We start from the raw sequence: 12,603 nt of genomic DNA on the forward strand, positions 1-12,603 counted from the left end.
GTGGCGCTGGGGGGGCGGGGGCGGGGGCTGGCCCTCGGAGGAGGGGCGGGGGTTGGCGCGGCACTGAGGGGGCGGGGGCCGGCGCTCAGAGGAGGGGCGGGGGTTGGCGCGGCGCTGAGGGGGTGGGGGCTGGCGCTCAGAGGAGGGGCGGGGGTTGGCGCGGTGCGGTGCTGGGGGGGCGGGGGCTGGCACTCGGAGGAGGGGCGGGGGTTGGCGCGGTGCTCAGAGGGGGCGTGGCTTCGGGCGGCGTGGCGTTCTGGGGGGCGGGGATTCAGGCGGCGTGGTGCTGGGGGGCGGGGATTTCGGCGGCACTGGGGGGGGTACGGCGGCGCGGCGTGACTCTCGCGGGGGGGGGCGGCACTCTTCTTTTTTGCGTGGGGCGGCAAAAAAGTTAGACCCGGCCCTGAACACAGCTACCCCTCTGATGTCTAATAATGGCTTATGCTGGTCGCAGACCCAATCCTGGGAGTTTTGCCATCACATTCCATGAAAGCAAACTTGGGCTTCATATCAAGTGGCAGCTAGTATCCTTATTCATTCTTTTTCACTCTTCACTGATTTGATTATTCTGAGACTAAGTTATAACCTTCTCTCAAAAATGATTAGTTTTAGGCATGTCACTAATTTTACGGACCAGATCCTGCCCTGGTTTACATCTTGGGGAACCCGTCAGTTTCATTATGATTGCACAGGATGTAAGTTAGGGCAGGATCAGGTCCTATATCAGCAACTTCAGTTGACTATGCAGATAAATTCCATTATTAACCTAATTTTACATGTGTATAATTCATGTTTGCTTGAAATGATTGATGGTCCTTTCATTTGAAGATTTCTTTGATAATGTCAACAGTTTCTTGTAATATAATTCACTTTTGTTTCTACATATCTTGAAAAGATTATTATACTTGGATAATAAAACATGTCTTTCTATATAAAATGCGGTTTATGTGTGTATGTGTCACGGATGGAGAATTCTAAACAGGATTATGATATGAATGTTAGAAAGTATTCATATGATTTTGGTGGGATGAAACTGTTGTCCTTCCACCAAGTATTTTCATCTGAATGTCTGATTTCTTTCTACCACCACCCCCATTTCCTATCATTAAAAAAAGTGTTACAACAGCATACCTACGATTTGGAATCTGTAGTGAAAACTGAAAATAGCCCAACTGTTTCTATATTCCCTGCTGCACCCAACATAGCCTAAGTCGAATAGCAGGCAGAAGAAGGCTTAGAACTGGAATAGCAGAGGTGTTGTAGGTCAAGATTTAAGGACTTTGGTAGAACTATATTTGGAAACTTGCACACCATCTGCCTGCACTCAAGTCAGTACTATAAGTCCCTTGCTTTCACCTGCACTATATTCACTCATACTTTTGACAAGGAGACTTGTATTTCAACCATTATATTACAGCAAAGGCATCCAGAATACACAAACAAATTAAATCCTTGTTCCAATGTTTTTGCAGAAGGTTGTTTATATATAGGTCGTACCTTAAGCACTAATATAATTGTAGGGTTAATTCATTTACCTAAACACATTTTACTTCACTAGAATTTGTAGTGTGCCTGTTTGTGCCAGTATGGAACTGAGGCCAGGCAGGGGACTTTGGAACAGAGTGTTCTGTGGGAGCACATGGAACATCATGGATGAGTCAGGGAGTAGTATGGGAATGGTCAGTCGGATGGCCAGCTGCATGGAGCCTCTGGCCACTGATCCTTCAGGGGGGAATGGGACTGCATGTAGCTAATACTATAACCAGGGCTTTGGAGCTGTGCTCCGCTCCAGCTCCAGGCAAAAACCTGCAGCTCTACAGCTGCTCCATGCTCCACTCCAAAGCCCTGACTATAACCAGCTGCAGTAGCAGCCATTTACCAGACCGTCTGGTATTCTACTTCAAGCCTGTAGGCCAGGGGAAGAAGTCTATCTTCCAAACCCCTGTGTGGGTCCTTCACAGGAGGAATTTCCCCCTGCTATGTGTCTAGCACCTGGAAGGACTATACATTTAAGTGTTCTTATTTAACCCACATCACTGCTACCAACTGTAGGTAATATGCACCACTAAAGCCCAGATTTTCTCTCATTGTTACAAAACAATTTATTCCCTACTATGTTCAGGCACATCAATGATTAACTTGCACTTGAAAACATTACATGTACTAGAGTCATCTATTCTCTTCCTATCATTGTGAATGGAGCCTTTGATTCAGTATTAACCACACAGGAAATACAGTGTAGGTGGAACAGTTACATGCCTGACTCAGAAGGCAAAGATCTGAAAGGATTTATGTTTAAGATGTAACTCCATCAGGGACATGCAGTAATATGAATGGAAGCTCGTTATAAAACAACTCTGTTAGTTTTAAACATATTGGACTAAATTCATTGCTAGTGTCCCTTCATTGACTTCAGTGTAGTTACACCAAGAAAAATATTGACCCGTTGTACTTTTGTATTTGTATGACCCATCAGAGTTCACTGAGTTATAAAAGGCTAAAATTAAGGCATTCTAAAACTTTATTTTTTAGCTTTCTAAACCCTGACCTTGTATCTAACATGTAATCACACTGTTTTAACCATAGTTTCCTCAATTCAGTGATTCTGCCCCAAATCTTGCCCACCTAGCTACTCCATGCATGATCATGGCCCAAATGGCAGTGGAACTGGTATGATCCTGCCATGTGTAGGAGATGGCAGAATACAGAGATACCATGCAGGAAGTTCACTCCCCTTTTGGTCCATAAACATTGCTCCAAAGTCACTCGGTCTTCTGTAGTATAAGGAGCAGAGTTTGGAAGAAAGGCATAGACTGATCAGGAAAAGGTGCAGAAGTGTTGTCGATGGATCTGCAGCTATGCACCTCATAGCCTGCTCTCTTCCCTCCCTTCTCATTTGCAGGCAGGGAGAAAAGCTGTGGAGATCCCGGAGCAGCTTTGCTACCATGCTGAGGAGATTCTATCTATTCTATGTTTCAAAAAAGAACTAGATAAATTCATGGAGGATAGGTCCATCAATGGCTATTAGCCAGGATGGGTAGGGATGATGTCCCTAGCCTCTGTTTGCCGGAGGCTGGGAATGGGCAACAGGAGATGGATCATTTGATGATTACTTGTTCTGTTCATTCCCTGTGTGGCACCTGGCATTGGCCACTGTTGGCAGACAGGATCCTGGATTAGATGGACCTTTGGTCTGACCCAGTTCGGCTGTTCTTATGTTCTTCCACCTCCAATGTCTCCCCTGTGGAAAAGTCATTTACATAGGCTTTGCGCAGGGCCCAAGATTTGGGCAGTTCCTAATTATAAGTCAATATGAAATATTGATTCAGCTTCTAGTTGTAGGCAGTGATCAGCTACTTTTCTATAAATAGCCTCATTGTGCACCATCGCTTAGTGGTTTGAGCATTGGCCTGCTAAATCCAGGGTTGTGAGTTCAATCCTTGAGGGGGCCACTTAGGGATCTGGGGTAAAATCAGTACTTGGTCCTGCTAGTGAAGGCAGGGGGCTGGACTCGATGACCTTTCAAGGTCCCTTCTAGGCGATGGGATATCTCCATTAATTTATTTTATTTATTATTTAACACCCTTAGGATTTTGTATTCTTTGAAACTTCTTTGATATTTTAAACACAAATACAAAGAGTGACAGGACAATCCAGTAGATGTTCCATTATGCAACATTTTCTAAAAAGAGGTATCAAAATATTCACCTGCCAGAACCCAATCCACATAGCATGGGTAGGGCTAACAGATGTATGCTTTCATGGCTATTAAATGGGTGAGCCCAAACTGGCCAAGGTGTAAAGAAGGCCACAATAGTCTCTTTTCTGGTACATAAAAATTATTTGATTTGCAACATGTCGGGGCAGATCCTCAGCAGGATAAATGGTCAGAGCTCCTTTTACTGCAATGATGCTATTTATACCTGCTGAAGATCTGCCTGTTGATATGAAATGTCTTTAAGGCTCTAGCCCTAAAAGGGGGACAGAAATATATCCCAATGAGACTTCATACAGAGGCAAAGCTCTGTGCTTATGGACACTTTTGCAGGATCAAAACCTGATACAATATTATAGTTTAGAATTTATATACACACAAGTCAGGAAATTCCCACAGCAACTGTGACTAAACCCCCTAATTGCTGTGATTATACGTGCTGTTAAATTTATGCCCTAATCATAAAATCGTAGAATATTAGGGTTGGAAGAGACCTCAGGAGGTCTCTAGTCCAACCCCCTGCATAAAGCAGGCCCAACACTAACTAAATCATCCCAGCCAGGGCTTTGTCAAGCCGGGCCTTTTCTGACTATAACTACATTTTTAAGAAGGAAAAAAAGAGTAAACAAATGCACTTTGAAATAAACCCATCTATTTCAATGTGAGAGACAAAAACAAAAGAAAAAAAGAAGGTAGCTGCTATACAAGTTATTATCCCTGATGCAAGGTGTTTTAATATATGAAAAAATTGAATTAATCAGTGTAGCTGCTCATTGGAAATAAAGCAGGAAAATATTTTTTTGTTTTGTTTTGACAAGTTCTAACTACAAAATCATTTTATAATCAAATGTATAATTTTGAAACAAAGTATCTATTTAAAATATACAGATGAAATCTTGGCTCCATAGAAGTCAATAGCAACACTCCCATTGACTTCAATGGAGCCAGGATTTTCACCCTAAATGTTCACAATTGCACAATTTAGGCCCAATTCTGCAAACCATTGCTAACAGGAAAAGTAGTATTAGGAAACTATTTCGTATATTTTTTGTCTTTTAATGCTCTTTAGTATCTGTGCACAGAACTCTCATTGACCTTGATGCTGCAAACGCTTATGCCTGTGAGTAACTACCGGCACTTTCACCTGCTGATAGTTACTCACAGGCCTAAGTGTTTTTGGGATCAGGCACACTGATGTTAGCTGGAGTCCCATGAGTGCAATCTGAGACCATTAATCAGATTAATGATCAAAGCAAACCTGTTTATTTTGTTCCTTTTCTTGACTTCATCATAAGTCAATTACAGTTTTTAGAAACACAGTGTAAGGAACATATTCTATTGGCAGCTGAGAAAGAAAAGGGTGAAGAATAGCTTTGTGGCTAAAGCACAGGACTGAGTGTCAGGAGACCTGTATACTTTCTCTAGCTCTGCTTCAGACTTCCTTTGTGACCTTGGTAAGCCAGACAGAGGCAAATCCCTCCTCCTTCTCAGTGCGGAGGATCCTGCCTGCGACAAGAGAAAATTGGTTCCCCTATGTGTGTATCTGTATGTGGTGAAGCAACACATTTGGACAGCCTAAACAAAGTATGTATAGCCCTGTGTGACACAGGTCCATGAGGACTTTCTGTGCAACTATGCAGATCCACTGGCCATTGCCCTACAGGGCAGAAGGTATATGTTGTGGAAACTACTCGGATAACAGTGTGACACTCCTCTGCTTGGGCAGTGTTAGGACAAGATCTCTAAAAATAGGAACAATAATACCTACCCACATAGGGAGTAGTGATTAAGTTCCCCAGATGCTAACAGATATTAAGTTCCCCAGATGCATTTTGCCATAGAATGGCAAGGTATTATTCTTATGGGATCAAATCCTCAGCAGTGTTGAGAAAGAAAAATTGATGTCTTGTTTCTAAATCATTATGTCCTGAGCATGTGTAGTAGTGACTTTTCTTTATGTTCTTTAATTCAAAATTAATTCTACATCCAAGATAAGGAATATGAATATTCTTAAAACTGGTTATGCAAAATAAGTACTGATTATATGCAGTGTGGTTTTGTAACCCACACACCTTCTGGGTGTTCTGTCCCATCTAGTGGCACTGACACCACTAAGAGAGAGAGTTAAATGAGGTTGCTCTACAGCCTTAGTTAACAGCCAGTTGGCTTTTAGCTCATGCGGTAGAGCAGGGGTGGCCAACCTGAGAAGGAGACAGAATTTACCAGTGTACATTGCCAAAGAGCCACAGTAATACGTCAGCAGCCCCCCATTATTTCCCCCCGCCCCACTCCCAGCACCCCCGACCCACCAGCAGCCCCAATTAGCGCCTCCTCCTCACTCCCCATCAGCTGTTTCGTGGGGTGCAGGAGGTGGGGGGGAGAAGTGAGGGCACAGTAGGCTCAGGGGAGGGGGCGGGAAGGGGTGGAGTGGGGGCAGAGCCTGTGGCAGAGCCAGGGGTTGAGCAGTGACCACCCTCCAGCACATTGGAAAGTTGGTACCTATACAAGAAGCCACATATTAACTTCTGAAGAGCCACAGGTTGGCCACCCCGACAGTAGAGGGCTTAAGCTCCAGAGGTCCCAGGTTCAATCCTGCCCTCTGATAGGGTTACCATTCGTCCGGATTTACCCGGACATGTCCTCCTTCTTGTGTTAAAAATAGCACCCGGCGGGGAATTTGTAAATCACTAAAAATGTCCGGGATTTCCCCCCAATGCAGAGCAAGGCGCGGCTGGGAGGGCTGCCAGAAATTCAGCCAGAGCCCTTCCCCCGCAGCTTGCCGGGCTGGACTCCGGAGCAGCTGTAGAGCTCCTCCTCCCCGCCCCCCGCATTCTGAGCCGGCCGACCTGCTGGGCCGTTTGCATCGGGCCTCGGCAGCTCCTCCTCCCCTGCAGCCCAGCGCCCCGCTCCGGCAGCACTGGGTGGGGTGGGACCAGGTTATGTGTTGCGCTGGGGAGCGCAGCCACGTGTCCGGCTCTGCACAGAGCCCAACACCATGTTCTGAGCGGCAGGGTAAGGGGGGCAGGAGAAGGGGCAGGGAGATTTTGGAGGGGGCAGTCAAGAGACGGGGGGGTCGGGAGTTCGGGGGGGGGGCTTTTTGGCGGGGTGGAGAAGGTTTTGGGCAGTCAGGGTACAGGTAGGGGGTAAGGTCCTGGGGGGCAGTTAGGGTGGGGGGGGTCTTAGGAGGGGGCAGTTAGGGGACAAGGAACAGGGAGGCTTAGGTAGGGGGTAGAGTTCTGGAGGGCAGTTAGGAGCAGGGGTCCCAGGAGGGGGCAGTCAGGGGACAAGGAGCGGGTGGGGGTTGGGAGTTCTGGGGGTGGGGCTGTCAGGGGGCAGGAGTGGGGAGAGGGATCGGAGCAGTCAGGGGACAGGGAGCAGAGGGGTTTAGATGGGTCGGGAATTCTGTGGGGGGCTGTCAGGGGGTGGGGAGTGGTTGGATGGGGCGTGGGAGTCCCAGGGGTCTGTCTGGGGGTGGGGGTGTGGATAAGGGTTGGGGCAATCAGGGTACAGGTAGGGGGTAGGGTCCTAGGGGGCCAGTTAGGATGTGGGGAGGGTCTCAGGAGGGGGCAGTCAGGGGACAAGAGGCAGGGAGGCTTAGGTAGGGGGTGGAGTCCTGGGGGGCAGTTAGGGGCAGGGGTCCCAGGAGGGGGCAGTCAGGGGACAAGGAACGGGGGGAGGGTTGGGAGTTCTGAGGGGGGGTGGGAAGTGGGAGGGGCGGGGCTCCTCCCGTCCTCTTTTTTGCTGCTGAAATATGGTAACCCTGTCCTCTGACAACCAGGCTCTGTCAGCAACAAGTGAGGGCTTGTCTGGGATTTCAACTGGGAAGACTCTGAATCTCGGGATGCACTTCCTCAGCTAGGAGAACTATATAATCCACACACCTTCTGGGTGTGGTGTTCTGTCCTATCTAGTGGCACTGAGACCACTAAGAGAGAGAGTTAAATAAGTCTGCTTAACAGCCAGTTGGCTTTTGGCTTGTGCACTAAGCTTCGGATGTCCCAGGTTCGATCCCATCTGTCAGCGTTACATTTTGATAACACAAATTCTCACCCCTTCCTGCACACAGGAACCAGGCATAATGTTAACACTAAAGCTCACCCAGAATATTGTATATCTCAATCTTGCAAAAGGTCCACAAGTGCGGGCCTTACTTCCATGTGAAGTCCCACTGGACCTGTCACAGAGTTCTCTACTCACCCCTGGGGTGCCTTCTTGTGGCTGCATCTAGGGAACAGCTCCATCGAGTCTAAAACCCCCTTCTGTCAGTCACTCACTTTGCAGCCCCTCTTATGCTCCAGGAATTGCAGTGCTCCCTCTTTGGGGCTTGGGCCTCAGACCAAGTCACTAACATTTTCCCCTTCTGGGGATTCAAAGTCACTGAACTGGTTGACCAGGTATCATTCCTGCCAGTCCTCCAGTTTGAAGCTATGTCCAGTGACTAGTAGGGGAACCGAGGCCCACCCTGTACACTGGGTTCCATCTCAGCAACCCTCAAATTAGTGTTCAAGGTCTGCACTGTTTGAAAACCTTACAGCTGTTTCCCTGATCCTTTTCCTACCACATCTCTATCAGGCTTTCACTCCACCACCCTTCTTCATTTCCCCTGGGTTTCTTCCTTTCTCCCTCTAAGCCCAGAGAAAGACTACAGGCTTGCACAATGCCACCTTTTTCTTCTTCAGTTCTGTGATGTAGCAGACTCACTTTCTGAGTCTATGACACCATGAATTGTACTTCATATCTTGTTCATGACTTACAGTCTCACACCTTTTCCAGTATTCTTAAAGAATTGCAAAAGAGTAGGTTTTTTTTAGTTGGGCCTAGGGTTGCCAACACTCCAGGATTGTCCTGGAGTCTCCAGGAATTGAAGATTAATCTTTAATTAAAGATTGTTATGTGATGAAACCTCCAGGAATATTGCCAACCAAAACTGGCAGCCCTAATTGGGCCCCATTTTCCACCTCTTTCTGCTCTAAACGTATTGACTTTATACCAGGCCTGCTTATTCCTGTCCAGCTGGGCTCCATGTCAGTGCTTTACTGTCAAAGATAAACTCTCCCTCAGGTGTGGCCAGGGCCGGCTCCAGCGTTTTTGCTGCCCCAAGCAGAAAAAAGAAAAAAAAAAAGCCGCGATCGTGATCTGCTCTACTGCCACAGCTTCAGTCTTTGGCTGCAGTGAGGGACCTGCTGCTGATTTGCTGCCGAAGAGCCCCTCTCTGTTGGCTGCCCCAAGCACCTGCTTGCTGGGCTGGTGCCTGGAGCCGGCCCTGGGTGTGGCCTATCTGCTAATTTAGCCCCTCCTAAGCCACACTAACCCTTTCCAGGCTAGTGTGAGGTGAACACCCCATCACAGGGCCATACTTACACAGTCCCTTTTTAGGGCTGGAGCCTTAAATATACTGTTACCACAAGGGGAAATGAAAACTTCTGGATTTCAAGGGCCCTATCTTGCAGTTTCTTGTGATTTTGCTTTCAGCAAATACGCTTCAGGATTGAAAACCCAGGGGCGTAACCCTAACTTTGTTAATGGACAGCTGAATCAGTTCCAAAGTTTTCATTTCTAGACCAGAGATTTCCCAACATTTCATATTGTGGACCACATTTTTATAAAGAAATTGTCTCTGGCCTTCGCCCCATCCATTCCCGATAGCGTCATTCAGTTATTCCCATTCCCACCCATTCTTGCTAACGTAGACACCTCTCAATTGCAAGTGTATGAACCACCTCCTCGCTGCTTCACAATCACATGCACTACCTTCCCCCACATCCTTCATGGTGCACCATCTCCACTCCCATTCACAAGGTATGCAGGCCACCTTCCTTCCCATTCACTCTCGCATGGACTACTTCCCAGCATTTTCACGGTCCTATAACATTCTAGTGGCAACTACAGCAATTGTTTACAAAAATTAATATTAGGAAAGTATTTAATGTGTTTTTAGTTTCAAATGTTTCAGCAGCAGGAAACAGGAAGGTAGAGCCAGCACTATGAGATTGGCCAGCTCTCAAAGGCCACACTGAGAACCTCTGCAACACCCAATTGTTTTCAAAGGGAGTCAGGGTTAGACTGACTCGTATAACAAAATGGTATTGTATTTACAGTAACTTCCCCTACGTGGCAGCATTGCTACTGGGTCACAAAGTGACTTGGGCCATTACCACAGAATATGCAATGCCAGCTGAAGTGGAGCAGGGCAATGGGGATGGTGCTATTGCCATGCAAGGCCGACCCGGACAGTGCCATTTGTGTCAATGCTATACAAGATGGAGCTGGGTAGTGCCACTTGGGCTGAAGCTGTGCATGTCAGAGTGTCACCACATGAGGTGGAGCAGGTTGGTGCCACAGGCGCCAACGCCACATGAGCTGGAACAGGGCGGTGCCACCGGTACCAATGCCACACGAAGCAGAGCAGGGTGGTGCCACTGGTGCTAATGCCACGTGAGGTGACTAGGGTGCTGCCACTAGCGCCAATGCCATGGAGGTGGCGCAGGGCGGTGCTGTTGGTGCCAATGCCACAGGAGATGGAGCAAGGTGGTGTGAATGCCACATGAGGTGAGGAGGGCGGTGCTGCTGGTGCACGCCAGGAGCCCGACACCTGTGGCTGGGGGGCTGGGTTTGGTGGGTGAGCTCAGCAGCCCCAAGCCTGGACTGACACACGGGGAAGCTGATTGGTGCCACCCTCCCCCCAGGGGCGCTCAGTCCCTGCGGAGGCCTCTCCCCTCCTCCTCGCTAGGGCCAGGCCCCTTAGCAACAAGCAGCCGGCGCCGGCCGCCCAGCCCAGCATTAGGCCAGGGGGCGGGCTCTTCCGGTTCAAGTCAGAGCGGAGGAAGCCGGGCGGCCATCTTGGATCCTCCATCCCGGAGCGGGCGGCGCTGAGCGGTGGAGTGGGGGCGGGGGCTGCAGGCTGCCGGAGCCGGCCCGCGGGGCTCCTGACACCCGGCTCGGAAGGCGCAGGGGAGCCCAGGCCAGCCGGGTAGCAGCGGCGGGGAGGGGGAGGCCCAGCATGCGAGCGGAGGCCCGGTGAAGCGGGGCTGGGGGGAGAGGCGAGGAGAAGGGAGAGGGAAGCGCTTCGGAGCGGGCCTGCCTGGCTGCCAGTGCTCGGAGCTGGCTGCGGAGAGGCGGCTTGTTTTCCTGGCCGGGCTCTGCGGCGCCCCGCTGCCTTCTCCGACCCGCTTCCTCGCCCCCCTCAGCCCGCTGCGCTCTGCGAGGATCCCCCCACCACCCACCTCCTCACCCCTCTGCGCGCTGGGCTCCTAAGCTGGCTGTAGGATGAGCCCTGAGGACTCCCAGGGGGAGACGCTGCTCCATCGCCAGGCTGGAATATAGCTCAGAAGTGGGGTGGCGGCGGTGGAAATAAGGAGCCCCCCACCCCCTCCCTTGATGGTGGCCCTTCGTAGCCACTGCCTCGCAGCAGAGTGACACGCATTCTTTGGGGGGGTGGTAGGTTGTTGTTGGGGAAGGGGTGTTTTGTTTTGCTGTCGCAAGCAGCCGGTGCTCCAGCACAAGCGAATTAAAATGTCCACTAGAACTCCATTGCCTACGGTGAATGAACGCGACACTGAGAATGTAAGTAACCTGGGAGCGCCGGCTGGGCTTTCTGGGGGGTGAGTGGGCGCTGGGGTGGCCGGATCTGCCTGTCACCTAAGGAACGTGTGTGCTGAAGTGCTTTGGGGGCTGTGTCACTCGTGTGGCTGAATGTGACTGCTATACACAAAGGATGGCATGCGTAGAGAGGTGTGGGTGTATTGTGTCCAGACACAAAAATGTCTCAGAAGAAAAACTGCCAGAGAGAAATGTGCATTTGTTTTAGCAGATGTTGGCCCTCTCTATGCCAATATAAAACCCATAGGTGTAATTTGAATGCAAGACACTGTACAGAATCAAACTGTGTAATTTAAAATCCCCAAAGTGGAGCCTGGCATCATGGGTAAATATTATGTTCCTACTGTTGTGATACTGGTTCAAGGCACTGTCCTGGCAGCTGGATGCTGTTATCAGATGTTTTACAGGTGTGTGAAGAGTATTGTTATTGTGAGTGCTGTCGTTGAGGTCTTATGCCTACTTATTATATTACTTAAATTACGGTTTAACTAAATGTTTCTTAAGAGCTTGGTTTGCTGATGGTAGTGTTAAAAAAATGACAAACCCTGTAATGTTTTAATGATGTATCATATACAGTGCAAATACAGTACTGTCTCATATATTAGTGATGCAGAATTTGGGAAAAATAATCCATCTGCCCTGATGTTTGTAAGTTGAAGTGTAAAATAATCGCTAAAACAAGCCAATAAAACACTAGTAAACAGGGTGCAGAGAACAATCCTGTTTTGGCAGGGGAGGACTGGGTGACCTAGATAAGTCTTTCCATCTCTAATTTGTGTGATTATTAATGACTAGAATAATAGCTTTATTGTCACCTGTTCAGATGATATTGAAAGGTCCCCTTTTCTGAAATTAGCAGCAAAGACAGAAAGACCCTGTTAAAGGGTAGCATTTGACAGTGAATGCTAAACAAGTTGTAAATAAAACTGCATGTTTTTATTAGGCAACAGTAATATTGTTAGCATTTTATCTGAAATATTTTTAATATGCAAATAAATTGTATGTAGAAACCTAATATCAAAAATCAAACTCAGTGAGACAAACCCTCTCTAAGTAGGAACCTTATTTGCTTAAAGTTGAGACAAAACTTATTTGACCTCAGAATAATCAATCTGAAAGGAAAAATTATTAGGAAAAAAACAGGTCGTTTTATGTGAGACGGTATGCAGATGAGTTGTAGTTTATATTGCTCTGAAGCACAAATAAGCAAAATCAGTGAGCATTATTTATATTTCTTTCATTATGAATATAATCCGGTGTCATTTAGAAACCATATGCTGGGTCTGAGT

The 12,603-nt window shown here is 48.1% G+C and overlaps 1 protein-coding gene across 4 annotated transcripts in view; it reads left to right on the plus strand.

Moving 5' to 3' along the window:
* The first annotated feature begins 10,565 nt into the window (after nucleotides 1-10,565).
* MARK3 (microtubule affinity regulating kinase 3) overlaps nucleotides 10,566-12,603 on the plus strand; it is a 120,370-nt gene continuing 118,332 nt past the window's right edge. For 3 of the 4 annotated variants that reach the window (XM_054025108.1, XM_054025109.1, XM_054025110.1), the window contains exon 1: nucleotides 10,566-11,278. In XM_054025108.1, coding sequence (XP_053881083.1) covers nucleotides 11,228-11,278 — 51 coding nt within the window. In that variant the 5' untranslated portion in view covers nucleotides 10,566-11,227. The remainder of the gene's footprint in view (nucleotides 11,279-12,603) is intronic. The other variant, XM_054025111.1, reaches the window with a different exon arrangement.

The sequence above is a fragment of the Malaclemys terrapin genome, chromosome 4 (genome assembly GCF_027887155.1).
Source record: "Malaclemys terrapin pileata isolate rMalTer1 chromosome 4, rMalTer1.hap1, whole genome shotgun sequence".
Classification (NCBI taxonomy): domain Eukaryota; kingdom Metazoa; phylum Chordata; order Testudines; family Emydidae; genus Malaclemys; species Malaclemys terrapin.